Source organism: Neltuma alba, unplaced genomic scaffold (assembly GCF_004799145.2).
Source record: "Neltuma alba isolate B1F8T4 unplaced genomic scaffold, ASM479914v2 tig00011608_pilon, whole genome shotgun sequence".
NCBI classification, from domain to species: Eukaryota; Viridiplantae; Streptophyta; class Magnoliopsida; order Fabales; family Fabaceae; genus Neltuma; species Neltuma alba.
The window spans coordinates 47,431-74,447 of NW_021636259.1; the positions used below are offsets into that span (position 1 = coordinate 47,431).

General features: G+C 33.0%; 5 protein-coding genes across 5 annotated transcripts; 3 read left to right on the forward strand and 2 right to left on the reverse strand.

The window, feature by feature from the left end:
• Positions 1-101: 101 nt before the first annotated feature.
• On the forward strand, positions 102-4,019 carry LOC114715716 (pre-mRNA cleavage factor Im 25 kDa subunit 2). Its single transcript, XM_028900590.1, has 7 exons — positions 102-336; positions 997-1,042; positions 2,002-2,095; positions 2,202-2,275; positions 2,642-2,728; positions 2,817-2,927; positions 3,214-4,019. Exons 1-7 carry the CDS (start codon positions 218-220, stop codon positions 3,283-3,285), a joined length of 603 nt encoding a protein of 200 aa, XP_028756423.1. The 5' UTR covers positions 102-217; the 3' UTR covers positions 3,286-4,019.
• Positions 4,020-11,818: 7,799 nt separating this feature from the next.
• LOC114715710 (transcription factor LAF1) lies at positions 11,819-14,027 on the forward strand. Its single transcript, XM_028900578.1, has 3 exons — positions 11,819-12,052; positions 12,408-12,537; positions 13,116-14,027. The coding sequence occupies exons 1-3, from the start codon at positions 11,917-11,919 to the stop codon at positions 13,690-13,692; spliced, it is 843 nt and encodes a 280-aa protein (XP_028756411.1). The 5' UTR covers positions 11,819-11,916; the 3' UTR covers positions 13,693-14,027.
• A 618-nt stretch (positions 14,028-14,645) lies between these two features.
• On the reverse strand, positions 14,646-17,238 carry LOC114715697 (25.3 kDa vesicle transport protein). Its single transcript, XM_028900567.1, has 5 exons — positions 17,048-17,238; positions 16,272-16,432; positions 15,402-15,539; positions 15,103-15,170; positions 14,646-14,972 (listed from the first exon to the last, which is right to left on the reverse strand). The coding sequence occupies exons 1-5, from the start codon at positions 17,236-17,238 to the stop codon at positions 14,865-14,867; spliced, it is 666 nt and encodes a 221-aa protein (XP_028756400.1). The 3' UTR covers positions 14,646-14,864.
• A 1,408-nt stretch (positions 17,239-18,646) lies between these two features.
• Positions 18,647-20,976, forward strand: LOC114715700 (transcription factor MYB41-like). The gene is made up of 3 exons (XM_028900571.1): positions 18,647-18,779; positions 19,995-20,124; positions 20,373-20,976. The coding sequence occupies exons 1-3, from the start codon at positions 18,647-18,649 to the stop codon at positions 20,974-20,976; spliced, it is 867 nt and encodes a 288-aa protein (XP_028756404.1).
• Positions 20,977-21,520: 544 nt separating this feature from the next.
• Positions 21,521-24,033, reverse strand: LOC114715708 (remorin-like). Its single transcript, XM_028900577.1, has 5 exons — positions 23,607-24,033; positions 22,668-22,718; positions 22,503-22,590; positions 22,317-22,398; positions 21,521-21,989 (listed from the first exon to the last, which is right to left on the reverse strand). Exons 1-5 carry the CDS (start codon positions 23,839-23,841, stop codon positions 21,795-21,797), a joined length of 651 nt encoding a protein of 216 aa, XP_028756410.1. The 5' UTR covers positions 23,842-24,033; the 3' UTR covers positions 21,521-21,794.
• Positions 24,034-27,017: the final 2,984 nt, after the last annotated feature.

Below are 27,017 nucleotides of genomic sequence, written 5' to 3' on the forward strand. Positions count from 1 at the left end.
TGATTTATGCGGAAAAAATACGAATTATTACAAATCTTATATTTTACGCTGATATTCCTATTACTAATGCTAATGGTATAAGAGAACCCACAATCGGGACAGTTTCGGAGCGGCAAGAGCCTGAAACACACTGCGTCGCTGACTCCACCTCTATTTGGATCTTCAGGCGCTTCTTCGATTCTCCTGCGCCTTCCAGTGAGACTCGCCGAGGAGCAACATGTTACCGTCTCAGGTTGTCAACACATACCCTCTTTCCAGCTACACCTTCGGTACCAAGGAGCCCAAGATGGAGAAGGACACGTCCGTCGCTGATCGTCTTGCTCGTATGAAAGTCAAGTTAGTCTCTTTTTCTCCATTTCTAATCGTTTTCTATCGCTCTGTTCGGCTTAGTCTCGTCAAACTTCATAAACCCTAGAACGATCTTAACTCCTCTCTCCCAGGAATGCCCAGTTTCAATTTGCTGAGAAATTGCTTTAGAAAACTTTGCAATCATGTTAAAAATTGATGAATTTAGTATCAACTCATGTTATGCAACGTTTTTCAAGGTAAGCATGCCGCAGGCATAGTAGGATTCTGCTATATTTTACTTATTTGTTCTCTCTCTCTCTCTCTCTCTCTCTCTCTCCCGTGAGGAAAGAAGCCTGTGCATTCTCTGAAGTTTTAGTTAGGTATTCTGCTTTAATCCCCTAACACCCCCCCCCCAAAAAGAAGAAGACAACATTTAGGTTTGGCTGATTTCTCAAAGCTTCATGAAAAGCCGATTTCAGGAGATCTGTTCTGAGAAAGAACCTGTATTGGGAGAATATGATATTTTTTAGTGTCAGAAATGATTTTAAATTGTCACATAGCATGTAACCAATTCTGCCATCGTTCGTTAAGGTTCCTTCGTAATGAGGTTCCTGCAATAAGCATTATAGTTTCTTTATATTCTACTCCTACGCTCATGTTGCAAATGTAACCACAATGTTCTCAAATGTAATTATTTCTGAGCTGCAGTTACATGAAAGAAGGAATGAGGACCAGCGTGGAGGGCATCTTACTGGTATGTTGTGTGATTTATCTCTTATTGTTTTGTCTGTTTCTTTGTCATTCCACTTAGTCCTTGTTGAGCCCTGGGTTAGGGGCTTTGATCCAACGGGGTACTATACAGCTGTAACTTAAGATATTTTAAGAATTGGTTTTGGCTCTTTAAACTTCCGACACATCTTGTGCGTGCAGCGAATTGCATAAACTTTGTTTGGAGTATTGCAAAATCATTTTCATGATGCAGGCAGGCTGAGAGGAAGAGCCGCCGCTATACATTTGAGTTCTTTATCTCATCTATTCATGCCCCTTTGTCAATGCCTACCTTTTACGAATCATCATGTACCCTAATTTTAGTTTTGGTCTAAAAATCAATCTTATTCTCTAAGCTGTTACCATTACAAAATACGGGTGCTTAAAAATACCAAGCCCTTATCTTTTGCAAGAAAAATGAGCAAATGTTAAATTTGAGTCGAGGCATTTTTTACATTAAAATAGTAAAGAGAGGAGTAGAGGAGAAGCTGTGCATCTTTACAAGAGCAAGTTTCATTAGGAAGCCAGCAAGGATTTTGAATTATACGATAAGAATACATATTTAAAATTCAACTATGGATGTTGCGCTGTTTATGTTTTGAAGTAGATATATGCACTTTCTGAAGCAGCGCATGTTCAATTGCAGTATATTCCAAGAGGGTCTGTGTAACTCACTCTTTTCTACATTTGCTTATAAAGTCATCTTGGTAATCAGATTATAGGCTGACATCATTGTCCAAGGAAAATGAACACGCTGTTATATTTTGACTAGTAGAGAAGTGCAAGACATTGTGCATACGCTTGGTGTTGGCCTTACCCCCTCTTATGAAGGGCGTTCTTTATTCTTATGCTTAATATGCTATCGTCCTGCTATTACATTTTCATGTGTTAGAAAAAGATTTTTGTTTACTCCTTTTATAATATGCACTGGGCTGTATTTTGCAGGTACAAGAACACAATCATCCTCACATACTTCTTTTACAAATTGGTAATACCTTCTGTAAACTTCCAGGGGGGCGCCTCAAGCCAGGGGAGAATGGTAAGTTATTGCATTTCCTGATTCATAATATCAAATGGTATGAAATTATTAAGTTTTATTTATCCCTTATAAACTTGATTTTCTGTTGTTTAATTTTGTGGGACAGAGACTGAGGGCCTGAGGAGAAAGTTGACCAGCAAGCTTGGTGCTAATTCACCAGCCCTTGTGCCAGACTGGCAGGTATTGTTTCTCATGACATCACACCTACTTACTCAGAAGGGAGATGTTAAAAATGTAACTAAGTAGGGATAGATGACAGTTAGCATTAGCAGCATGGGGATGGGAAATGGAAACAATTTCTGTCCTGTTGAACAGTCAAACAAGGATGATGATTGTTGGCCCAAGAAAAAACGGATAATGATTTTTCAGATTTTATTCCCACGGGCAAATGTGAGATGTTCTCTAATGGTTTAATCAGGGATGAGCCATGTGAGTGATAATTCAGGAACATGATTGAAGCTCATCTCCTCTCAGTTTTACGTAGGCTTACAACAAAATTTTGATTTAATATATTTGATTGATTGTGCTGAACTACACTTGATGCAGATAGGTGAGTGTGTGGCAATCTGGTGGAGGCCAAACTTTGAAACCATTATGTATCCATACTGCCCTCCTCACATAACAAAACCGAAGGTGATATGTCAAGAATATGTCATTGAATATGCAATATCTTCTTGATTCTCTGGTTCTATGCTCACAAACATGTGATTAATCTATGCAGGAGTGCAAAAAGCTTTTCCTCGTCCACTTATCTGAGAGGGAGTATTTTGCAGTGCCCAAAAACCTTAAGCTTCTTGCTGTCCCATTGTTTGAACTGTATGACAATGTTCAGGTATGGTAATGGCTTTATTTATCATGTGAAATTAATGTGTTAGGTTCATTGCTGAAGTGATTAAATGTGGGCAGACATCTTTTAGGTGAATTAGTTCTAATATGGGAATTTGATCAATTTGATGTGGCAGATTTTTGGACCTGTCTAAAATGTTTACTGTTTGGGGGTCATAATTAAAATTTGCCAATGTTTGCCATTTGAGATATCTTGAATTGGGCGGTCATAAACCCCCCTCCGCCCAAAACATTGACATTTGTGTTGACACAATTACTTTGTGCTGGTGCAGAGATATGGCCCTGTTATATCCACCATTCCTCAGCAGCTCTCCAGATTCCAGTTCAAAATGATCACTAATTGAATTTAAATCAGGATCTTCTGTCCTGGCAGCATGTTACTGCGGTTCTTCGGTATTCCAAGAACAAGCAGGGTTTATCCTTTGTTATCATAGCATAGGCAGCCTAGGGTGCCGGATTTGAAATTTAAGTTTCTGGAGAGAAGTAGGGAGAGAGAGACTGACCAGAGTTTACTTTTATGACATGGTTTCTATGTTAACTTGTTGGACTATCAATTGATGTATTGACTGATTCTTGTATTTGTACAAGTTACAATCTTGTGTTTGTCTTGAGTCCTGGAAGGGTACTCTTTGTACTGCTAACAAGTAGTTAAGCTTGCTCTTGGAAAGAGTGGGGTGACCAGGGTCTGATTGCTGTTGCATCGTGATTACCGTGACACCAGGTGTAGCAGATGTGATCCAAGTTGTCCTGATTTTGTTTGTCTTGTATGACATTTTCTACTAGCTTCAATTGAGTCTGTAGTTAGAGGATAGGGTGATAGGTGTTAATTTGATTCCCGTACAAGATTTAAAGTCACAGCTTCATTATGTGGGATTCGGATGAAAAATGTTTTTGTATGCTTTTGTATGGTAAAGCCTGGAGTTGACATATCTTAGAAATTGGAGTTTGAGGTTTGTAATGTTTAACGAACTGGGTTTTGTCGGAAATATTAATAGGCGGGCATCAATTTTTGTAAATTGAATCTTTTACATTCATGTACCAGCATTCTATGCACAAATATTTTTGTGATTTCTGATTTCTGCCTGAGGGTCTCCTTTCTATCTTGCTGAGAAAATCCTTTCCCCTTCCCTTTTCCTTTCCTCATCTGTCTCTGAGTTATGTTATTTTCCTTGTTGCTTTGTTGCCAAGACGGCTGTAGCTGCAAAGTTTGGTTGATATCATTGCCGTATCCGTCTTTTGCCGTCTATATTTCGGCGTTACAGTGATCCCCATGGCAGAAATCTTCTTTTCCTTTTCAGAGACACAGCTTGGTTTAATCTTTAACGGATCTTATGTTTCTCAATTCAATATTAAATTCCTTATGTTTTCAATGTTGTCCTTTGTTTCTCTTGCTGCCCTGCCAAATTATCAATGAAGTTGATATGTTATCCCCACGCTTTTAAACCAAGTCATAATAGTGAATGAACTTTGCGATGTACTATCCCCATTTTTAATATAAAATTCATTTGACTAATTTAGAAAATTAAAAGAGTTATTAACATATTTATATTTGTCAATTCTCTCTCAATTAATTACCTTACTTATAAATCGATGCATAATTTAATAATACACGAAAGTATTTGAAAGGGGTCATATAATATGTATTATAATTAAATAATTTAGTAATTTTTAAAATTAGTTAGGTCTTATATTAATGACTAGAGGTAATATACAAACCACCGTCTTATTTAGAATCCTATGATACAAGTCACGTGAATAGGGGGCAAAAAATTTTGTATTTGTCTAAGAAAGGTTATTTAGTACTAACTACGGTCCTAATTATATGAGTTGGCCGGCTAATTTGAAAAGATTAAGAAAATAAATTAAGTTAGTTATTTGTAATAACTAGGTGTTGTCTTTCCTAAAATATTCTTGTTAATCAAGTGTATTGGCTAAAACTATCATTATTAGAAGAACTACTTTAGAAAAAAAATATAAATATGAGAAATAAAGTGGATTGGAGTCTTATATTTAGGACCAAAATAAAAACCAAACGAGATCTTATATTAAGGATAAGAGGTAGTAAAAGACAAATGCAATATACTAAGAAAGAGATGATCTCAAAACCTAAGAATGCAAAATTAAGACAGCCATGACAAACTAATGACTTTTCCAACGCAACTTTTTAAGTCTTAAAATATTAGTTATAATTTTAAAGTCATGCCTCTTATTTATTTGTTTATTTTTTTTCCTTTCATTTTCTTCTCTCACTTTTTGCAGCCACTCAAATCATTTTCGCTGATGGCAATATCCAGCATTCTAATCATCACAAATAATTCATTATTGAATTAAATATAAAAGTAGAAATCAAGCAAGCCAAACCTATGAACTCCACAAGATCACTCTGAGCTGTGAGTATATTCCTTCTCTTCTTCTGAGATAAATATTAGAAAGCTTACAGATGAGAAGGTTGAACCAAAGACTCAGCCAAAATGGCTCTTGAATTTATATTTTTATTACAAGAGCCAAAATTCCTATTTTACGTCAGACAATGCTGATTCGAGCACTAAACTGCTAAAGTCATAATTGACTTAGGATCTGAATAGTGCTTTTTACCTACCTGAGGTTTAGTTTAATGGTTGAGATATTTACTCCAATTTCATTGGATGTCCCTATATAAGTAAATATATTTCTAATTAATAACATTTTGGGTTGACATTTTTTATAATTAACTCAATTGTGACATAAAAAATCATATGATAAACCTCTTTTCTCCTATGATTAGGTCAAGTTACAACAAATTTAAACAATTCTAATCGTTGGTTATTTAAATATTCACACAAAAATATCACTTTGGTAAACTTTTCAAAAGACTTGTATGGGATAATAATTATTATTCCAAACGGCTTTAATAATAATTTTTTGTAAAGCTCAAAAATTATTATTAATATTTTCTAAGGATTACTCTATTACCTATACTTATCGAAATTATGAATCCAAAATATTTTCGCAATATTAACGAGACAAGATTGTAACTACGAGAAGTACTGATGATAATGTTTCTGACAAAATACTGATCATAATTTTGATTTTACCAAAACCATTTTAACTTAATCCGTGTGAATCTTTACATGAAACATGCTCAGGCCAGTAAGAAAAAAATAAAAAAAATTGCGAAATTGCTTCATATTATTATTGTTGTTGTTATTATTTAAGAAAGAAGAAGAAGTCTTGGTCGGTCTCCTGATATTTTTTATTGAAGAGGCCCATGGTTCAAAAAATATTAATTTCGTTCTTATGTAATATTAATCTAGTTTAAAAGTTATGTTAGGCTGCTAGTTGTTGAATTTAGTGATAATAGAATTTAGACCTTTTAAATAATGTCTCGAATTTATGTCGTATAAATAAATAAATATTCATAATTCCTTCTTGGTTAAGAGATACTACCTCCGTACTTAATATAAGATCTTATTTGACTTTTATTTTGATCCTAAATATAAGATCTCAATACACTTTGTCTCTCATATTTATATATTTTTTCTCGAAGTAGTCATCATAATAATAATAGTTCTAGCCAATATAATTGATTAGTAAGGATATTTTAGGAAAGACAACACATATTTATTACAAATAACTCATTTAACTTTTTTTTTTTAATCTCCTTAAATTAGTCAACTAACTTTTATAATTATAATTAGGACTGGAGGTAGTAGGTTTTATAGGCTCATAAAGCTAAGGGTATAAAGTAAATTAAAATTTTTTAAATTATAAAAATTAAATTACAAATGAAATAAAATTAAAAAACTAAACTGAAGAGTATAATTTTTCAAAGAACTGCACTGAACAGTTGTTAGCGTATTGAAATTTCACAGCCGGATTAGCCAAATTTCATCTATTTCTTTTGAATTAGGTTTAGACTTGACTATAGAGAGTTTACTTTACTTTTAGGTTGTCCAACATTAGAATCTATCAAATTTTATATCTAAATATTTTAAAACATTTGATTTATGATAACATTGAAAATCATCAATAGTTTCACGCTTAGCCCTAATTTAAACGTAAGTCCATTAATCCCAAGCAATATATAAACTCGATGAATTAGGAGAGGGTCATTTGGTATTTAAAAATAAATCAAATGCACCGAAATTATTTTTTGATATTAATTTCCTATTACTTGAATTAAAAATAGTATTTCTTGTATTATTTAACAAGCAAGTAATTAGATTCGAAGTACCTAGCACTGTTCAATGGGGTCGCCGGTGTCACCTAGAAAGTTGTCACCATCACTCTTAATTAATTAATTACTTAATTAATCAATCAATCAATCTGTCGTTTATCACACTAATGAATTTATTATTATACACTTAAAGAAATCTAAATTAATTATAGATCAATAAGATATATGTTATATTATGTTTTATGTTAAGGGGGCATAAAGATTTCAAGCATCGTTGGAGCAAAGAAAAAAGAAGAAGAAGAGATTTTAAGCATCAAGGAATTACGGATTTAAGCATATTCCAAAAGTGAAGGGGTTGATTTTTGTGATATAAATAATTTTTTTTAATGCTTCTCAGTAGTATAAAAATGAGGGGAAAATATATTTAATGACCAGTGTATACAGAATATTAAATATTATTTGAATGGATCACCCAGTGAAATCCAATGGTGTGATTAAATAATAATTTGATCCTAATCACGTCAAGCATGGCACAAATGAATTAAATTATAATTTTTTCAATATTCTCATAAGGGAATTACTTATGTTTCAATTACGTTGATTGGATCATGTAAATTAAATTTAAATAATTTAAGTCAATTATATACATGAATCATAAATTCATAATATATATTTTAAAAAATAGATATATACACATCTTTTTGTTTTTTTTGGCCATATATTATATGTACACATATCATTGTTAAAAGCAAAATCTTAATGAACATAAACTGATCATCTTATGACTTCTGTTATTTATAAACATACATTGAGATTAAGGCATTATATATTTAAAACATTATTACAATGCTCAACCCGATTTTTTAAAAATGTACTACTATATAATAAATTAATTACTTCACTATAACAAAATCAGATTAACGAAGAGTATAATATTTAAAATACTGTTGGCATCAAACACAAGTTATTTAAAAGAGGGGAAAATTGTTTATAATTGTTTTAGATGCATAATTGTTTTAAAAGGGCCAAACCAGTGGGTGACATAGATGCATAATTGTTTATAATTTTTATACGAAAATTGTGGTTTTTTTCCTTATTAAAATGGTTTAACTAACAGTCAAAAAAATATTGTATTATTTCTTAAATTTTTAGGAGAACATTGCATAAGTAAAGAATACTAATTGCTTAAGACAAATTTGTCCTTTAATCCTCTATTTAATTTCTAAAATAAAATCAAATACAATAAACATTATAATATTTAAAATGTTTTTGGCATCCTACACAATATTCAATGAAGGGGGGAAAACAAAGAACAACTCATTGCCCTTTTAGAAGGGAGAAACGAATGCGTGACAAATATGAATATTTTTTAACAATTTTTCAACGAGAATTTTTTATAATTAAGTACGATTTGGTGTATTTTTTAAGTTAAAATTGCAAGCAAAAACCATTGAATTTGCGAATTGAAGCATCACGCTGGCCAATTCTCAACAATAATTGTGATTCCTTGTTGATTTCAGCAAGTCACTAAGTTATTAAATTATTAAATTATTACATAATCAAATATGTAATTAATAATTCTTGAGATATATGCATATGACTCACTTGTACGCACTCCAAAATGTCAACAAGTCAATAGTTTTTTTTTTTTTTATATGTACCATTCTTATTATAACTTGTAAATTATTCTTACAAATGCATTAGATTGGTAACTTTTTTTAAATTTATTTTTATCAAAAAAATTTTATATTTAAAAATTATTTTCACATCTCTCTCTTCTTTTTTATTTTTAACGAGAATTAAATAACCTAATGCATTTGTATCTAGTAAATTAAATACCCTAAGATCAAAAAAATTCCGTTACAAGTAAATTATAATATAGACCACAGTGATACCGTATCTAATATATGTGTGTTTGTATATAATTATTTTTTTTGAAACAATAATTACATTATGTTTTTGCCAACAGTTATATTACTTTGCAAAAAAATGTATGAAATATCATATCGACAAAAAAAATTTAAAAAAATCCAAAAAAATGATTGTTAAATTTTGACATTTTAAATCAGCATCAGTTGCTACACTCGTTGACTACATTCAAAAAGTAAATAACAACTTATTTTTATAATAATTCGTAATTTAAAATTTTGAAATCCAATCATTATTTTTTGAGAATTTTTCCAAAAAAAAATTCTGATTAAGAAGAATGTAGCTAATATCTCATAGAAATATACATTTTAAATCTTCCTATTAATGTAAAAAATTTATTAAAAAGAAAGAAAGGAAAAAAGGGCTTCTTTTTTTTTTTTTGACATCAAAGGGCACTCTTTAATTAAACCTTGGGGCGGTCACTTAATCATCGTTTGAACTTTGAAGACATCATCCAATCACAGTGGTTTCTTAACTGCGTATAGTCTCTGGAGTCTGGACAGATTATTTTGGACAATTTTTTTTTGTAATCTCTAAATACATAAATTTATCAAACATAAATAAATAAATCAAATACATTACAAACACACACATATATAAAGAAGTCTCACCAAAATACACGAGTTCCATGTTTACACACGCACACACATCAATGATTTATTTAGTTTTTCATCAATATTTTATAATCCAAATTACTTAATTTTTCTTAATTATTTTTTTAAAAAAATTATACTCCTCCGGTTCTTAATATATAATCTAATTGTTGAGTTGATTTTGGTCTTAAATATAAGACCTATTTCTTATATTTATCAATTTTTTCTAAATTATCTCTATAGATACTCCTTCCACCATAATCAAGTAGAAGAGGGAGAAAGGATATTAAGAAAGATAATTATGGTGTTTTAGGAAAAACATATCATATTTCTTATAATTAACTAACTTATCTAACTTTTTTAATCTAATCAAATTAATTAAATAGATCTTATATTAAGAATAGAAGGAGTACTAAAATTTTGATGTTTACGTAAACAACAAGATTATTGATGAGCCTTCAATAGTAGCGATTTGTCTATTTCTTTCGGCCTTCATTCTATCTCACTTCTTGATGAGCCTTCAATAGTAGCGATTTGTCTATTTCTTTCTTTCACCCCTCATTCTATTTCACTTCACAGTTTTTGAATAGCAATTGACCAATCTTTACCTTTCTATATCATCCATATCAGTATACAATTTAAAACAAAATAACAAATCATACTATTTATGTTACTCCCAGTCCTAAATATAAGAGCTAACTGAAAATTTAATTTGGTGATAAATATAAAACTCTAATTTATTTTGTCTCCCATATTTATTCATCTTTTCCTAAAATAGTTATGATGATGATCGCACATGTTGAAGGATTTTCATTCTAATACACATGATTAATAAATGATATTTTATGAAAGACATTACTCATTTATTATAAATTATTATAAATAACTAACTTAACTAATTTTTTTAAATATTTATAAATTATTTATATAGTTATTATATTAAGACGGGAGGTAGTATGTCATAAATAATCTGATTCATTTTTCTCAAATTTCGTACAAGAAAAAAAATCTATGAATCATGTCACAAGTAGTGAAAATAGGATACATATATATATACACACACACATATATATACTACCAACCCCATGATATATTTAAATTTCATTGAACATGGATACAATTATAATGACAAAGTTTAAATAACAAACTCATATAATATATGAAGCTAGTTTTCTAGGGACGAATTTTCTTCATAGCTTAAATCACATTAATGAATATCTCATCATATATTTGCAAGGAAAAAAGTGTCGGCAACAAGCACAAGGCCCTGTTGTGTTGATCGAGTACTTTCCAATTAGCCTCCACAGAAAAAAAAAAAAAATTAAAAGCCATAAGTCAGGATTCAACATTCTTGTCATATTTTAATTTATCACATTATACATATTATTGGAAGTATTTACCAACTAGATACCAACCACCAAGTGTATGAAAAAATATGAGAGATGTAGCTTTTGAGTTTAGGTTCTGCTGATTTCCCTGCTAATAATTAAATTGATGTCCGTTATATTCCATTGATCATCCTACTCTGTACTAGCACATTCATATTGAATACAATGAGAAAGCAAAAGTGGAGGGGAAAATTAGATGAATAAGGGAGAAGGTGAAAATACTTGGTACTCCATATTATTCAATTCATAAGGCGTACAAAGTAAATGAGTTGAAACTTAAAAATAAATGACAAAAACTTCTAGAATTTCAGAGTTAAATGCAAATAACAATTAATGATAATGGATAACAGTCAAATTAAAATTAAAACCAAATATTCTTAATAATAATAAATAAATATCTAAAAATCTTAACCATTACTTTATATCCGATTAGGTTGCCTTCATATACTAGAGGTCACGGGTTCAAATTCTAAAAACAGCCTATCTGCTTGTGGGGGTAAGTTTGCATATATCTATTTCTCTCCAAACCCAATATAATGGGAGTCTTTTTATTCAATACAACACTTAATACTTGGAATTTTCTGAATCTCTATTGGTCACCTCAAGTTTTTCTTTTTCTTCTCATTCCAGGAAGGTAGTTCCATACACACACACACACACAAATACATGTATATATACACATTATAATTGAGGCCCCTTTGCACGTCCCAACTTATTTTTATTTCTAATTTGTGAGTTGGTAAGGACTTAAAAAATTCAAGAATACAACTAATTCCTGATTTATATATATGGATATGGCTGTCCACTATTTGCATGTCAAAACATTCTGCTTTCTCTTTCTCTCTGTTTCTGTGTTTTGTGTCTGTTCAGTAGAATCCATTGAACACAGTTTCTGAGACAGAGGGCAAAATGGGGCGGCAGCCAGCTGATAAGGCAAAACCAAAACACAGGAAAGGGTTATGGTCACCCGAAGAAGACAATAAGCTCAGAAACTATATTCTCAAGCATGGCTATGGCTGCTGGAGCTCTGTTCCCATCAAGGCAGGTCTGTTCCTTCTTCCTGATTCCTTATCGCCATAAAATTTGAAGAGTTCATGTGTGATTTAAAGAACAATCTTTTATCTGATATGGGTGACTGATAGGCATCAAAAGTTTCATTAGAGATACCAGGTTAAATGATTAGAGTCATCATTGTAAAATGACAACTTCGGCATTTTGATGCTTAAGAAAACATAGACATTTTGAGTGAACAGTAGATTCTGCTTATGATAATCAAGATGTAAGAATGAAAAAGAGGGAAGGGGACTTTTGGTTCTATTAAATTAATTATTATTTATTATTTTTCTTAGTATTGAAAATTGAAAAAGCTATTAGCTGATGGGGTTGAGTTGAGTAAACAGGGTTGCAGAGGAATGGGAAGAGTTGCAGATTGAGGTGGATCAACTATCTAAGGCCAGGGTTGAAGAGAGGGATGTTCAGCAAACAAGAGGAGGAGAAAATCTTGACCCTTCACCACATGCTAGGCAACAAGTAAGCAGTAACACTTGGCCTATTTTCAAATTTTCATTAATTTACAGCAATTTTATTTTTTTTTCCTGTCGTGGAAATTTGAAGCAAAAAAAGAAAGAAAAAGAAAGGTCTGCCCTTTAAATTTAAGTCAATATAACTGGTTTAGAGTTCCAAGTCAATAAGTCGTTGTTAATTGTCAATAAATTAGCAGTAAGTGGGTCCAATTCAAGATACAGCTAAGAGGAAAAACCAATAGGTTAGTCAAACCATGAATTGGCATGCGTTTTTTTTTTTTTTTAATTAACGGTAGGGACAGATGTCAATGAACAATTGAATATTGGGGTAATTTTAGCCTACTGCTCAAAACCCTAAATTGAATCCTACTTTCCAAATAAAATACCTTAATTAACAGCATCAAAGAATTTATGTATCACTTTTACTTTCTTGAATCTTTTTTTTTTTTCCAAGAAAAGGCAGCATTCCATTGAAATCCATATCGCAGTTCCCTCCCCCCCCCCCAAAAAAAAAAAATTCCTTTCAGAAACTCTTTTCCATTTTTTACGAACATTGCTAAGTAAAACTCAAATCATATTGATCAGGTGGTCTCAGATAGCTCAACACTTACCAGGAAGGACAGATAATGAGATAAAGAACCACTGGCATTCATATTTGAAAAAGAAAGTGGCCAAGGCAGAGGAAATACAATCTCAAAATAATAAACAAATGCAGTATGCTAGCTCAAGCTCAGATACCTTTGATTCTACTTCATCATCAAGTCAAAAACCAGCGATGCCAATCTCTGATCACTGCTCTTCTTTGCAAAACTATAACTTCATCAAAGAGGCTAATCAGAGCTCCTTGCCAAAGCTTCTTTTTGCTGAGTGGCTTTCACTAGATCAAGCCAACAGTGGGATCCCTGCAAATTCAGGTGATGACCCTTTTGTGTTTGGAATTGGAAGTTTTGATCAGTACTCAGATTTCCACGAAGCTGCAATGCATGGTGTATCAGAAGGAGGAAGCTATGGTGGACAGTTTGATAATGGTCTAACAACCCCAAATGCTGCAGCAGCTTCTGAAGTCTTCAATGCACAGTTCAAGATGGCAAATCAAATGGCAGGAAATGGGGTCATCCATTTTCCAAGTTTCAGCATGAACAATGATGAAATGTACATGTAGAAGCAGAGTTTCCAAAGCGACGCAAAAGAGGAAGAATAGTCTATAATTATACTTCACAGGAAAAAAAAAAAATCAACCTATATCAACACACACACACGCACGCACGCACACATTCATTACGAAGAGTTTGAGTTGGCCATTTCAAATGACTTCAATAGGATGCCAGAAAAGTGTAATTTAACTGTTACTCATTCGGAGTTGCTTACCTATGGAATCTTGTTTCAGATTACAGAGTCGAAACTTTATGGTTTTATTTCAATAACGTTTGCTGCAAATCTTGTACATTTCGGAGTTGATTTATATGTTGTCCATTATATTATGGAAGGACGTGGGGACAAGAGACAACTTTTATGTTCCAGATAACACAGCAAATAACATGAGAGCCCAGGGTCATGATAATTTGCTTTTCAGTAAAAACCCACTTAAATCCATCAGCTAGCTCCCTAGAAATTGTTAGTATCACTTTACAGGTCGGAAAATTTTATTGCTTTTTCAAGCCCATAGAATATTTGCTGTTTGGTTTAACTATCTTGGGAAGGGAAGGATGAAATAAGAACAAAATCAAACTTTTGAGAACAGTGAACAAATGTTTTCTTTAGAAGAACAAGTTAGGGATTTGCTCTAATTCTTTTGGTTTTTTCTTGAAAGCAGGTCATCTTGTCAACCTTTGGGAGCAAAGTTTGTGACTAAAAAATATGATCAAGAAAATAAATTATGGTTGATTGAAAGTTTTCCCCAGAAAAGATATTTTCTCCACAGAATGCAGAAAAGATTTTAGGCACTTGAGATTCTCAAAAAAGCAAGGTTGGCCAGCTAAGTGCTATCAAGAAAAGAACCAAGCACATACCTATATTCCGATTGGAGCAGATTTACTGATTTCTTTTTCTATGGCTCACAACATCAAACCATGAATAGTAAACCAAGTACATATTAATATATTATGCACCAGCATATATGCTCCAAATAATTCATATGATATAAAATAGAAGATATCACTTTCCAGGGAAACTACAGTACAAACTCTTATGACATATCAGAGTCGTTTAAATTTTCTCTCTCTTTCAACCCTCTCGTTTTCCCACACGAGGAGGAATCTATCCCTTTCCATGAGTGCTTCAACAACTAAAGTTGAATCATATTAGATCCTTCTCATTAATCTTGATCTCAGTGTATCACCAGCTTGAAATTATAAAGTAGTCTGTGAGGACTAAGCTACCCCATAATAGAACCATGGAAGCAACAACGATGATCATAATAGGAGTCCATTTCAGTGCGATCACCTGTGCACCAAAGGAACAAAACTGTATAGTAACATATTTGTTCTGCTTTTTTGTCAAGAAATTGAAAGGAAAGAAGAAAAATGATCGAGTTAGCCTACTTCATAGGCATTAGAAGCAGTTTATATGATACCTCAAGGCGAGGAGAACCCCATATAGAGGATGCTGACGGAGGAGTAGCAGGCAATCTTTCCACCGTTTCTGTCATTACAAGGTATTTATTACTATATGAAACAATAGATTGAAGAGCAATGCCAGTGTACTTGAGAGTTTTACTCAATCCTCACTATGGTTCTTATAGTTTGACATTTTTTAAATTGGTCCAGCTGAGCCTAGTCATATAAAATATAAGTTGCTTTTAACTTTGTTCATGATTTTTACCAGTGAAACTAATGAGAAGCAAGGGGTAAATGGTTCAGAAAAAAATCTTACCTGGACTTCTTCCTAAAATGTTGGACATGTCTTTAGTAACAACATCTATGTCTTGTCTCCGATTCGCATTAAGCTTTGAAAGGTTGGCCTGTGTCCTTGTATCGATATATTGTCTTCTAATATTTGCAATTATACCATCTGCAATTGAAACGTTATTTGCAATTTTAATATTTTTGCCAGGAAAATATGTGAAGGTTGCAGCTGCTAATAAAGGTGTACTCCTTTAGTCCTATTTATAAATCACTTTTAACATATTTCACATAGATCAAGAAAAACTTTAAATTTCGTTAACTTTCATTTAAAATTCAACAACTTTGCAATTTTATTTTTATTTAATACTATCTCCAGTTCTTCATATAAGAGCTCGTTTGACTTTTATTTTGGTCCTAAATATAAAATTCCAATCTACTTTATTTTTCATATTTATCTATTTTTTAAGGTAGTTTTTATAATAATGATAATTCCAGTCAAAAGACTAAACTAGTTAAGATATTTTAGGAGAGACAGTACCTATTTATTACAAATAACTAACTTAACTAATTTCTTTAATCTACTCAAATTAGTTAACTAGCTTTTATATTAAAAACCAAAGGTCATATATATTATACATCATGTAAACAAAGTTAACACAATAATAAATGAAGGGTAAAATTATGCATCTATATAAAAAATTTCTCTCGGTACCCTATAAGACCAAAAAATGTCTTTTCTTTCTGTTCTATAAATAAAACCAAAGGAGTAAACGATTAAAAAAAAAATAGAGAGAGAGATCTGGAAAAAATTTTCCTGTTATATTTCAGTTTCTCTGCAGCCAAACATTAACGCTAAATGCTAGATGCTAATAACATTACAGCTGTAAATGAAGATTACCAAATTTGACAAAACTGTATGGCCTTGTGATTTTGTCTGTGAGGGTTTTATCAAACTTCTCAAACTCCTTCTGTAAATCTTGAAGATAATGGAAAGCCAGTTTTCTTGGGTACGAGGAATCACATAACACAATGAAAACAACTCCGTTCTCGATCAAGTAGCTTAATCAATACCAACATATCATCAATTGTAGTTAAATTTCTTGCATTCAAACTTTCTCGGGAAGAAAAAAAATCAGTTAAAAAAACTTTTCAGAAAAGCAAATCTATAGCTTAAGCCTTAAGCAAAATGGTTCTACAAACTCAGCTTCTCGTTAAAGGATCATGAAGATGACCCATTAAAGAAATCTGAAGTTAAAAGATAAGAACGTGAAGAATATGAAGCAGAACAGAGAAGCAATAAAAGAATCAAGAGTTCATGTCAAAGAAATAATTTAATTAATCTTAGCTTTGAGTCCCAGGCTTAAATTTGAGAGATTTCAAAATTTGTTAACCTAGAAAATGATGGGACATCATAAGCTCTAAACTAGCAGGAATTACGCCAACTAAGCCCAGTCACTAGTGAAAAACAATCATCTTCATCCCTGTTGCGATCTTTTCAGCTAATTATCCTTCTTCATGACTGATATGGGCTGTGTTGGCGATTGTCGGCCAGCACAACAGAGTACTAAAGGATTTTTAAAAAGGGTGAAAAATTGTGTTACATGCATTGAAATTATGAAAGTCTAGAGACCATTCAAGAAGAACTTTATTCCCAAAATAGAGAAGAAAGGATACTTGAAGCAGTGATGATCAATACGAATAGTCATCTTGGAGGCCGTCAAAGCTCCTCTTGAAATTTCTTGTAGGATGATTTGTGCTTGTTTCTGGTAAAAAGAAAGATACCCATTTTCTTGATTCACATATCTCAGACCTTGAGCTAGAGGCAATCCATCACTCACCCTTCCTACTATGGTCAGCTTCACCATCTCCTGAACGTTACCTCAACAGGGTATATGGTGGATGAAGGAGAAATAAGGGCTTTTTATGGGCCATGTGAGTAAGTATTAGACAACTTTAAGAACAAGTCATCTGAGGATGTGCAGAAGAAGCAAAAGGAAACAATCTGAAGAAGTGATTCTAATCAACTCGGCTAAGTTATTCTAATCCCAGTACATTTTCTGCGTCCATATTTCCATTGAGTCTCCTAATCTTGGGTGCTCCTAGCTTTCGATTCTCACATTCCATATAATTAATCTTAGTTAAACTCATCTAACTTCTGTAGAATCTCAAACAACAAAGAGCAGAATTAACATAGTTACAGCCATCCTTTGACCTGCAGCATTACCTTTAATCCTAACAACGTTGTCATCAACGTCATCCAAAGCCGCTTTCCACACTGGTAGGCAGGCCAGTCCTATATCATCATTGTTCTGAATAGCCTTGATTGAAAACGTGTCATCATTAAAAGGTGAACAGCAGGCAAAGACCTACTTTTGTTAGCTTCTTGGCTTGCAGGATTTTATGATGGCTATGAACTCATTAACTTGTTTTCCATTATCGTGTTTTCTCCGTAGAGGTGATATTTAAATTCCTGTACGTACGGATTCATACAAGAGGAAACACATACGTCCGTACGTACGTTTTGTTGTTCAATAATTGTTCATACTGAAGGATTTTATTGAACCGATCGAGCCTCGTTAAACCGAATGCGTTGTGCCCATTCGGTGGTAACAAAGTTTTGACATTTATTCACTCGGACCCCTGCTCTTTGTTCCTTGTTTATTCAAAATGTGACGCCACTTCGAAAGTTGAATCTTCCTCACTTCCTCTGCACCAATATATGGTGAATTCGCTTAAAGCGTTAAGCTTTGTGGAATTTTCAGGAGAAAAAGAAAACTTTCCATCAAAGTCACCGAGTTATGAGTCATGATATTTTAGAGGGGTTTCGTGAGTCTTCTACCTGTCAAATGTTTGACTAATTGCTTCATTGAAAGTTCTGTCGTTTTCTTCTGTTGAAATTATATCCGTCTAGTTAATCCCTTTCTTTTTCATGGGTTTTAATGATTTATATTTAGGTTTGTTTTCTCTTTTTCATTTTGCGTTACTAGGAAGAAAGAACCCCGGTCATTGCCTTACATGGCATGCATGCATTAAATACGGTCCTGGTTCTTTACGCCGCCCAATTGTACTATACTTGTGCATTTATAGCTATCTGATGGTTTTCATTGCTTCCTCTTCAGTGGGTTTTCAACTGCAACACTCTTCTTCCTTTTCCTGTTTCCTCCTCTTCTTCTCCTCCTCCTCCTCTCTTCTTCTTCCTCTAGGTTATTAAAAATAGAGAAAAAGAACAGATTATATATAGGACTAAATCAAGCTGGTAATGAGGGGGTGAAGATGGGGAGGTCACCATGTTGTGATAAAGATGGAGTGAAAAAGGGAGCTTGGACTCCTGAAGAAGATGAACTCTTAGTTCAGTACATCAAGAAGCATGGCTGTGGTAGTTGGCGGACACTACCCAAGAATGCAGGTGCGACTTCCTACATCACTTTTTTCTTTTTGTTGTTTTTTCTGCACTCACTTTTTTTTACCTATGGGTCAAAAGTGGAGAAGTATGGAATCTTGTATTCAGCAATTACATGGCACAGTATGCCTGTTCACCAGGGGAAAAATAAAGCTGATATATCATATGTTCTTGTTAATATATGCACCTCCTTGTGTTTGAAACGTGGAAGGTAGTTAAAGAATTTGTTTGGATCCTAATGTAACACCTCAGTCACTTTGTCTCCTATATTTACATTTTCCCCCTAATCATTTTGGCATCTTAAAGTAAGATTTCTATCAAAGAGGTGAATTTCAAGTGCAAATGATTAAAAGATTATTTTGGAAAAACTAACATATAGTTTTTACACATAGTTAACTTAAAAAAATTTCTTAATCTCTGTAAATTAGACATCTAACTTAAATATCTAGAACAAGAGAAAGTATAATACAATGCTAGTTCGGGTTGGTCAACCTCGGGTACAAAAGGTCAATTCTTTTTCTAGGTGGGATCATGGGTGGGAAGGTAAAAGGAGGATGCAGCCGGAGCTTCTGGAATGTTTGAAGCTAGGGTTAAAATATTGTTAATGAAGACTGATATAGTCACCATATGATCCTTGCAAAGGGGATGTGCCTGTTTCACTCTATGGTAATTGTACCACTGAATCTTTGAAGACCACATCTTCTGTAACTTCTTTTTCTCTAAGGTTTAAGTAACTATCTCATGCTGAGAGCAAATGCAATCGCCAAGTTCTTTTGTAACTTCTTTCCGTTTCAGGTTTTAGATTTTAGTTACCAGTTTGATTCTCAGAGAAATCCCATTGTAGAGTTCTTTTATATGATGTTACTCCCACGGGAATTTCAAAATAAAAGTGAATAAATTACTGATTATAGCCGTTCGCTGTAATTCTGTGAGCAGCCTCTGCATGTTGCTGCTCTCATACTGTTTCTGGTTTTGTACAATATATTTCTTCGCCAAAAAGTAAGTGGAAATAACGCAGTCAACAGGTTGACATACTCCAAAGAAGAAAAATATGAAGACGGTGTTGTGAAGAAGAAAGATGAAAATTAAGTTCATTTCATCCTATTCTATTTAATGATATTTTGCATTTCTGAGTTCTCTCCTAAATCCAAGTACGCTATTTTATCAGAAACTTGTACATCTGTTAGTACTTGTTAATATTTATAACATGACTGCCGCTAGGTCTCCTTCGATGTGGAAAAAGTTGTCGGCTTCGGTGGATAAACTATCTTCGCCCAGACATCAAGCGTGGCCCTTTTACAAGTGAAGAAGAAGGTAAAATCATTCAGCTGCATGGCATGCTCGGCAACAGGTAGTGCATTGATCCCCTGGTTAATTTTCTTGAACACACACACACTACTCATTCTATTGCTTTGAATTAAATTGATGGAATTGAAGCATTTTAGTTGTAGCTGCCATGGATTTCTGAAGAATATTGCACCCCTCATTATCCAGAAGGAAAAAAGATCTTTTATATAACGTTTCAGTGACAATATTTATGATATGAAATCTTCTCATTTTATTGCTCTATCATTAATCTTTTCCATGTGGTCGCATTAGGTGGGCTGCTATAGCATCTCATTTACCTGGGAGAACAGACAATGAAATTAAGAACTACTGGAACACACATCTGAAGAAGCGCTTCCTTCACTCATCAGGTCATTCTCTGGAGGCACAAGAGCCCTCTTTTAAAGGTCCTCATCATCGGAGTGATATGAAGTCTGAATCTTCTTCTGTACGTCATGTAATCCAGTGGGAAAAGGCCAGAGTTGAGGCAGAGAAAAGGCTGTCAATGGAATTGGAATCCTCATGTGTTAATCATTTTTCTAAATCTAGCACACATTCTGATTGCTTTCTTCGACTTTGGCATTCTGAGGTGGGGCAATCGTTTCGCATGATCACAGAAAAGAAAGCGGAAAGCGAAAGCCCTACCTCGCAAGTAAGCAGTGTCTTTGCCAACATGGCTCAAGAACAACTAAGCAGCCTCAATCCAAAGCTTGAAGATGGCACAGCTGGGTCAGACTCAGGTTCTCATGACTTTCTTGATGCCTCTGATTCTGCATTAAAGCTCCTGCTAGATATACCTGGTGACAATGTCGGGTTCTTTGAAGGATTGGAACAGACTGAGAATTTCCAGGGTCCTCTGCATGATAGATATGACTAAATCTACTGCATAAACTTCTCAGGGAAAGGCAATGCCTTCGTGAATAGAAGATTTTGTGCCTTTCTGTTTCTTCATTTTTGTACATGTTAGTCCAGTGACTAGTCACAGTTCAGCTGGTTTCTTCATATGCTCTCAACTTTTGGTACATGCTAGATGGTTTAGAGGTAATATGAAGGGAGGCTAGATGAAGCATTTGCCAGAATTCAAAATTACCTCCCACTCCATGGAGGTTGTAAAAGGAAATTTTTCATGCCTTTTGATTGATTTCTACATTCGCTTTTATCAGTCTTTTGTCTGCTCCTCTCCCTTGGAGACTGATTAGAGTCAGGAGTTTAGAAACTACTCACCAACTCTCAGTTAATGACTTAAACTTTTGGTTGAAAGTAGTCCTTGACATGATATCCAGATCTCTCAAAATTAAGTGTTCGGTAATTCAATCCTTGCCACCTTTGATTTTTACAATTCAACTTGGTTTTAACACAAGGCATGACAAGTCATGCTTTATATACACTTTTATATAATTTTAAAAAAAAAAAAAACAATGTACAACAAACTAAACTTTATAATTTCTTAATGTCTAAAGTAATTGGAGCACTCACACCAATATTGATATGCACACATCATAAATGAACATCAACTAAATCCCCAACAAATAATTTAAATACAAGTAACACATCTGTACTGACACCAACAAACGACACATCTGTACTCACATTTGAACAGTCAAAGAACGTGCGCTAACAACTGTTCACCGGAAAAAATAAAACACTACCAAATCAACTTTCTTGGTTTTCTCATGAGATCTCAGGATTTCAGTATCAGAAACAGCCAAGGATCTTCTTGGGAGCAGTTCCAGTGGCCCTGTATTTTGCAGCTGCTTCCTCTGCCTTGAGAAGATCTTCCCCTTTCTTGGCATCAATAATTGCCCTCTTCTCTTCAGCCTCCTTGTGGATCATAGCGACTCTGTTTTTCATTTTCTCCACGTATTCAGCCTTCTTCTTTTCAAGTTGTTCCTAACTCGCATACAAATTAGAAACACACAGAAGAATTAGTAGCAGACCAATATATATTTAGAAAAAGGTTAAAAGAAAAGTATGTAAAGAACAATTTTGATTAATTTAAATTCCAGTCTGTTACAACTGATTTTCTATTTCTTTTATTTTCAAGTATTTTTTTCACTCGTTTTCTTTCAATTTTTACTTTGGAACCTAAAAAAAAAAAAACACTTGGTTCGTAGCAGAAGTTATAGTAATCTGGATTTAAATCAATGGACAGGTATTTTAACAGCACTCACAAAGCACTTCTGGGAATTACTAATGAAAAGGAATGATTGATCTTACTTCAATCCTTTTTAATTCAGCCTCAATGGCTGCTTTCTTGCTGTTCTCCCATGCTGAAATCGCTGATAACTTCTTGTGTGCTCTGCTCAAAAGATTCTATTCAAATTAATATCTATGAAACCTTGTTGAATGAAATGAAAGAAACAAACAAATATGTAGTGTAATAATGCAAAAGCAGCCTCTTACTTGTTCTCTGCTTTTGATTTTTCACTTTCTTCCCATGCTTTGACTAGTGAAAGCCTCTTCTCTGTTGCAACTCTAGCCAACACTGCATCTGTATATGAAAAAACTTGTTTAACCTCTAATTTAGGATATAAAAATGCATGAAGGGATATAAAACCGTCGAGATACCTCGATTTGCAGAGCCTTCAGATGGTTTCTCTGCAGAAGCTTCTTGAGGCTCTGAATAAACAACAATAATCACAATGATGTCATTATATCATGTTGACGGTTCAATCATGCAAAATCCATATGTTTTGATACAGTGGCTCAGAAGCTCTTTTTTTTTTTTTTAATTTCTTTTGGGTATAATCCCAAATACTTGAGGGAAGGTAGAAAAACTCTACAGATTTATCAACCAGTCCTTATTACAGAGTGTTCATAGGCTTTAGAGAACTTGTAATTTAGTTATTTTTACTAATTCCTCGAAATTGTCCAAATTTTTCATCACCACGTCGTTATCAAATAGTTAAGATCAGGCTGAGCACAGGCACAGAAATTAAAGGATGAACTATAAGAAGGATCACCATTTAGAAAAGGTTGATATCTATAAGATGAAGGTACAAATGAATTCACAGTCATCTTGTTTTCACAAGTCTCAAACGTCCCCTGCTAAGACAAGCACGTGTTTGCAAATACTAGCCATCATAAACGGACAAGAAAAGAAAAAAATGAATAAAAGTTTAAAGTATACGTTATAAAAAGGATTATGACTTCTGAGTCCCAAATAGATGAAAAGCCCTTCAGAAACTCTACCGGACAGGAATAATTCAGTTGACAAAAACAGCAGAGATCACTGTGAATTAAACTCGAGAAATTCATTATCAGAAGGCCTTGAAGAACAGAAAGAGAAAAATTCAACAATTCACTGTTTATATTTATAAGAAATGAAAAAGGGTGTTCAGCTAAGGACTCGTCCCCTGAGCCAACCATAAAATAAACAGAGTAACCATGGAACACAAACACAAACATATACACAGAAAGAGATATATTTCCTTTTGAATCAATTTTTCAGAGGAAACAAACAGACATAGAAGAAAAGTGAGAAAGAGAGGGGAGTTGGGTATGTACTTTCAACTATAGCAAGAGTCTTAAGTTCTTCAGAAGGAGGTGCCGGAGTTACAGATTTCTCCTCAGTCACATCTTTTGGAGGCTCCTCATGAGGTGGAGGTGCTGGTGGTTGCGGTGGGGGAGGCTCCTCATGAGGCGGCGGCGGCGGTGGCGGTGGAGGGGCCTCATGAGGCGGCGGCGGCGGAGGCTCCGATGGGGATTCAGCGTCCAGCTTTTTGGGTTGCTCCTCTGTCATACTTCTGCTTTCCTTCTTTTGAGTTGAGTTGTGATTCCTCACAGAAAAGTTGGTGATGATGATGACGATGAGGATTTGAAACAAAAGGGTGTAACGGAGCTTTCACTTATTGTGGAAATATCAGAAATTGATGAAGAGAGAGAGAGAAGAGGAAGGGAGGAAGAGGAGAGAGAAAGGTGGTTAAGATATTATGGTTGAAGAAATAAGGTAACTGTTCGAGCTCTATCAGCTCTCTCTAATATTCCAACGGCGCTTAGCTGGATGGTTGATACAGGTGGCCACCCTCCCTTCGCCAATTTGCCTCAATCATGCAACTTTCTTCTTTCATTTTTTTTTTCAATATTATTATTATTCTTCCACTTTTAATTGATAATTTAAAATTAATATGGGAAAATAGATAAGTTCCAGATCATTTGGTTAAGATACCCCCACAAAAAAGTGGCGTAAGTGACTACACATATTTGACTTTAGCCCAAAAAAAGTTCATTTATTTACTTTAGAGAAATAGAAGGAAATGAATTACAATAAATAAAAATAGTTTTTTGTAAACATAATTAATTCTTTTTTTTACTTTGAAATTAAATTAATAAAAACAAGAATAATCCATTATTTATTAAATAATAATAACGAGAATGTGTGTGCGTGTTAAAAAAACTCGACTTTGAGTAGAAGATATGCATTTATTTGAGTATAAAACTCATAATATTTTGCTGTCACATCACTGTATCAATTTTTTTTTTTTTTACGCTTTCTATACATGAATTTCTTCGACGTTTGGTATTCACTAGTAGGGGTTGGATGTAAGTATTAGCGCTTGAAAATTCCAAAGTCAAATTCATAAAAATGTCCAATGAATAATGATGTATATGTTAAATTTATGGATGTTGGCCAAAATAAAAATTAATATCATTTTTAGTTTATTTTAGACTGCTTAAAAATTCTTGATACCTATTACCTAGAACAGTATTTTGATCTCTAAAATAAGCATTATAAACTAAATAAAGTCCAATTTCAGGAGCCAAAATGTCAAATTTTAAGAATTAAAAATAATATTAACAAAAAAAAATGATGCTTAGTGTCCAAATAAAACCTCACTTTTAATCGCATGTATGTTATTGCATTTAGGTTAATCGAGTTTGATTTAGTTCTGGATAAAATGTGATTTACAAAATTATATGGGCCATTACCAGAAAGTTTCCGTAGAAAATATATCATTTCAGAAAAAAAGGAATAATTAATTAACATCATCGAACGCTCTAGAAAATTAGGGAAATGGCAATAAATTGTTGGCTAACCAAGACTTGATGACAACAATTATTGACATTTATGGATAAAACATATAAACGTCAATAAAGTGATAAATGCGTGAATGACCCCTCATGATAATTTAAATTCATTTTATTATTAAATAATTCAAAAAAAACCTTATTAACATGTAACACGTCAATTAATTTGAAAGCATCAAATTAATTTGATTATTGAGGCTGAGGTTGTCTTCAACATTAAGCTGTGTGTGGCGTCGTTGTCTTGGGTAGCGTGGAGACGAATACGGAAGATTCCTTCTATGGAGATTCAGTCATTTCTTGGCGATGACGAAATATTCTAAATTTAATTTATTTTCATCTACATTTGAGATATAAAATTTACAACAAACTACACTATATTTCGAGTTATTCTTTTTTCTTGTGGGATAATTAAAATGGTCAATTAAATATTATTCCTCCAGTCCTATTTATAGAACAGAGAAAAAAGATATTTTTTATTCTATTTATAGAACATTGAGAGAAATTTTTATATTTATATATAATTTTACCCTTCATTTATTATTATATTGATTTTATTTATATGAGGTACTACTTCCGATCCTAATTATAAGAGCTAGTTGACTAATTTGAGGAATAAATAAGTGTTGTGCTAATGAAGTATATTGGATAAAACTACTATTATTAGAATAAGTATCTTAGAAAAAATACATAAATATGATAAACAAAGCAAATTGAAGTCTTATATTTAGAACCAAAATAATAGTCAAAATGATATCTCATATCAAAAACTGGAGTTTGTATATATATACTACCTCCGGTCCTAATTATAAGAGCCAGTTAACTAATTTGAAGAGATTAAAGAAGTAAGTTGAATTAGTTATTTGTCCTAAATAGTTATTATCTTTCCTAAAATATTCTTGCTAATCAAATGTATTGACTAGAATTATCATTATTAGAAGGGTTATTTTGAAAAAAATATATAAATACGAGAGACAAAGTGGACTGGGATCTTATATTTATGATCAAAATAAAAGTCAAATATAGTCTTGTATTAAGGATTAGAGGTAGTATAATATAAGTATGTAAATCCTCTCATGCGTAACGCCATAATGACCACACACCTAAACAAGCCAACACTACATGAGCCCTTCAACTATGACAACTGGCTGTACAGATAGATAAACTAGAAATAACTATTATGAAGAAAGGATTCCCCCCCCCCCCCTCTCATTCAGATGATAATAGAGGATAAATATTTTTAAAATTACTAGGATAAAATCTAAATCGAAAGCAAATTTTCTCAGAGCGGCCTAAAACCATGTAATTTGAAGACAGAATGGGACATGCTGATTGGTGGAAAACAACAGAGTAAATTTTAAAAAATCTTTGGGAAAAAAATTGATGGAAAATTGTCGCTGCATGCAATTTTTATGAATTGGCCTATTTTTAATAGTAACAACAAAAACATCTTTTTAGTTATTCCTAATTTTTGTTTGTATTCTGAATTTTCACATGACAACTTGATTCAGATTCCTTAGAATCTTGTTTCTTTTGTCGTAATTTCAGATTTCTCATCATTTGCTTATGACCATTCAACATATGGTAAGATAGAATCATCATCTGTTTCATTAGAACTATAACTTTCATAGTTTATCATAAAAAATAATATAATTAAAAGTATAACTCTTACAAAAGCGAAACAAGACTTTTCAAGACTAAAATCCATTTTATACCAAATAGGCAAATAATGAACATAAATAGGCACATAAACATTCATTAAAAACTTAAAATCAAAATTTTGTTTCTAATATTTGAACATTAAGATTATGCTGAGAGAATAAATTAAATTACTAATTTCTTCATGCATGGCATTTTTTATTTAGGTGGCGAACACCCAATTGGACCGAAGGA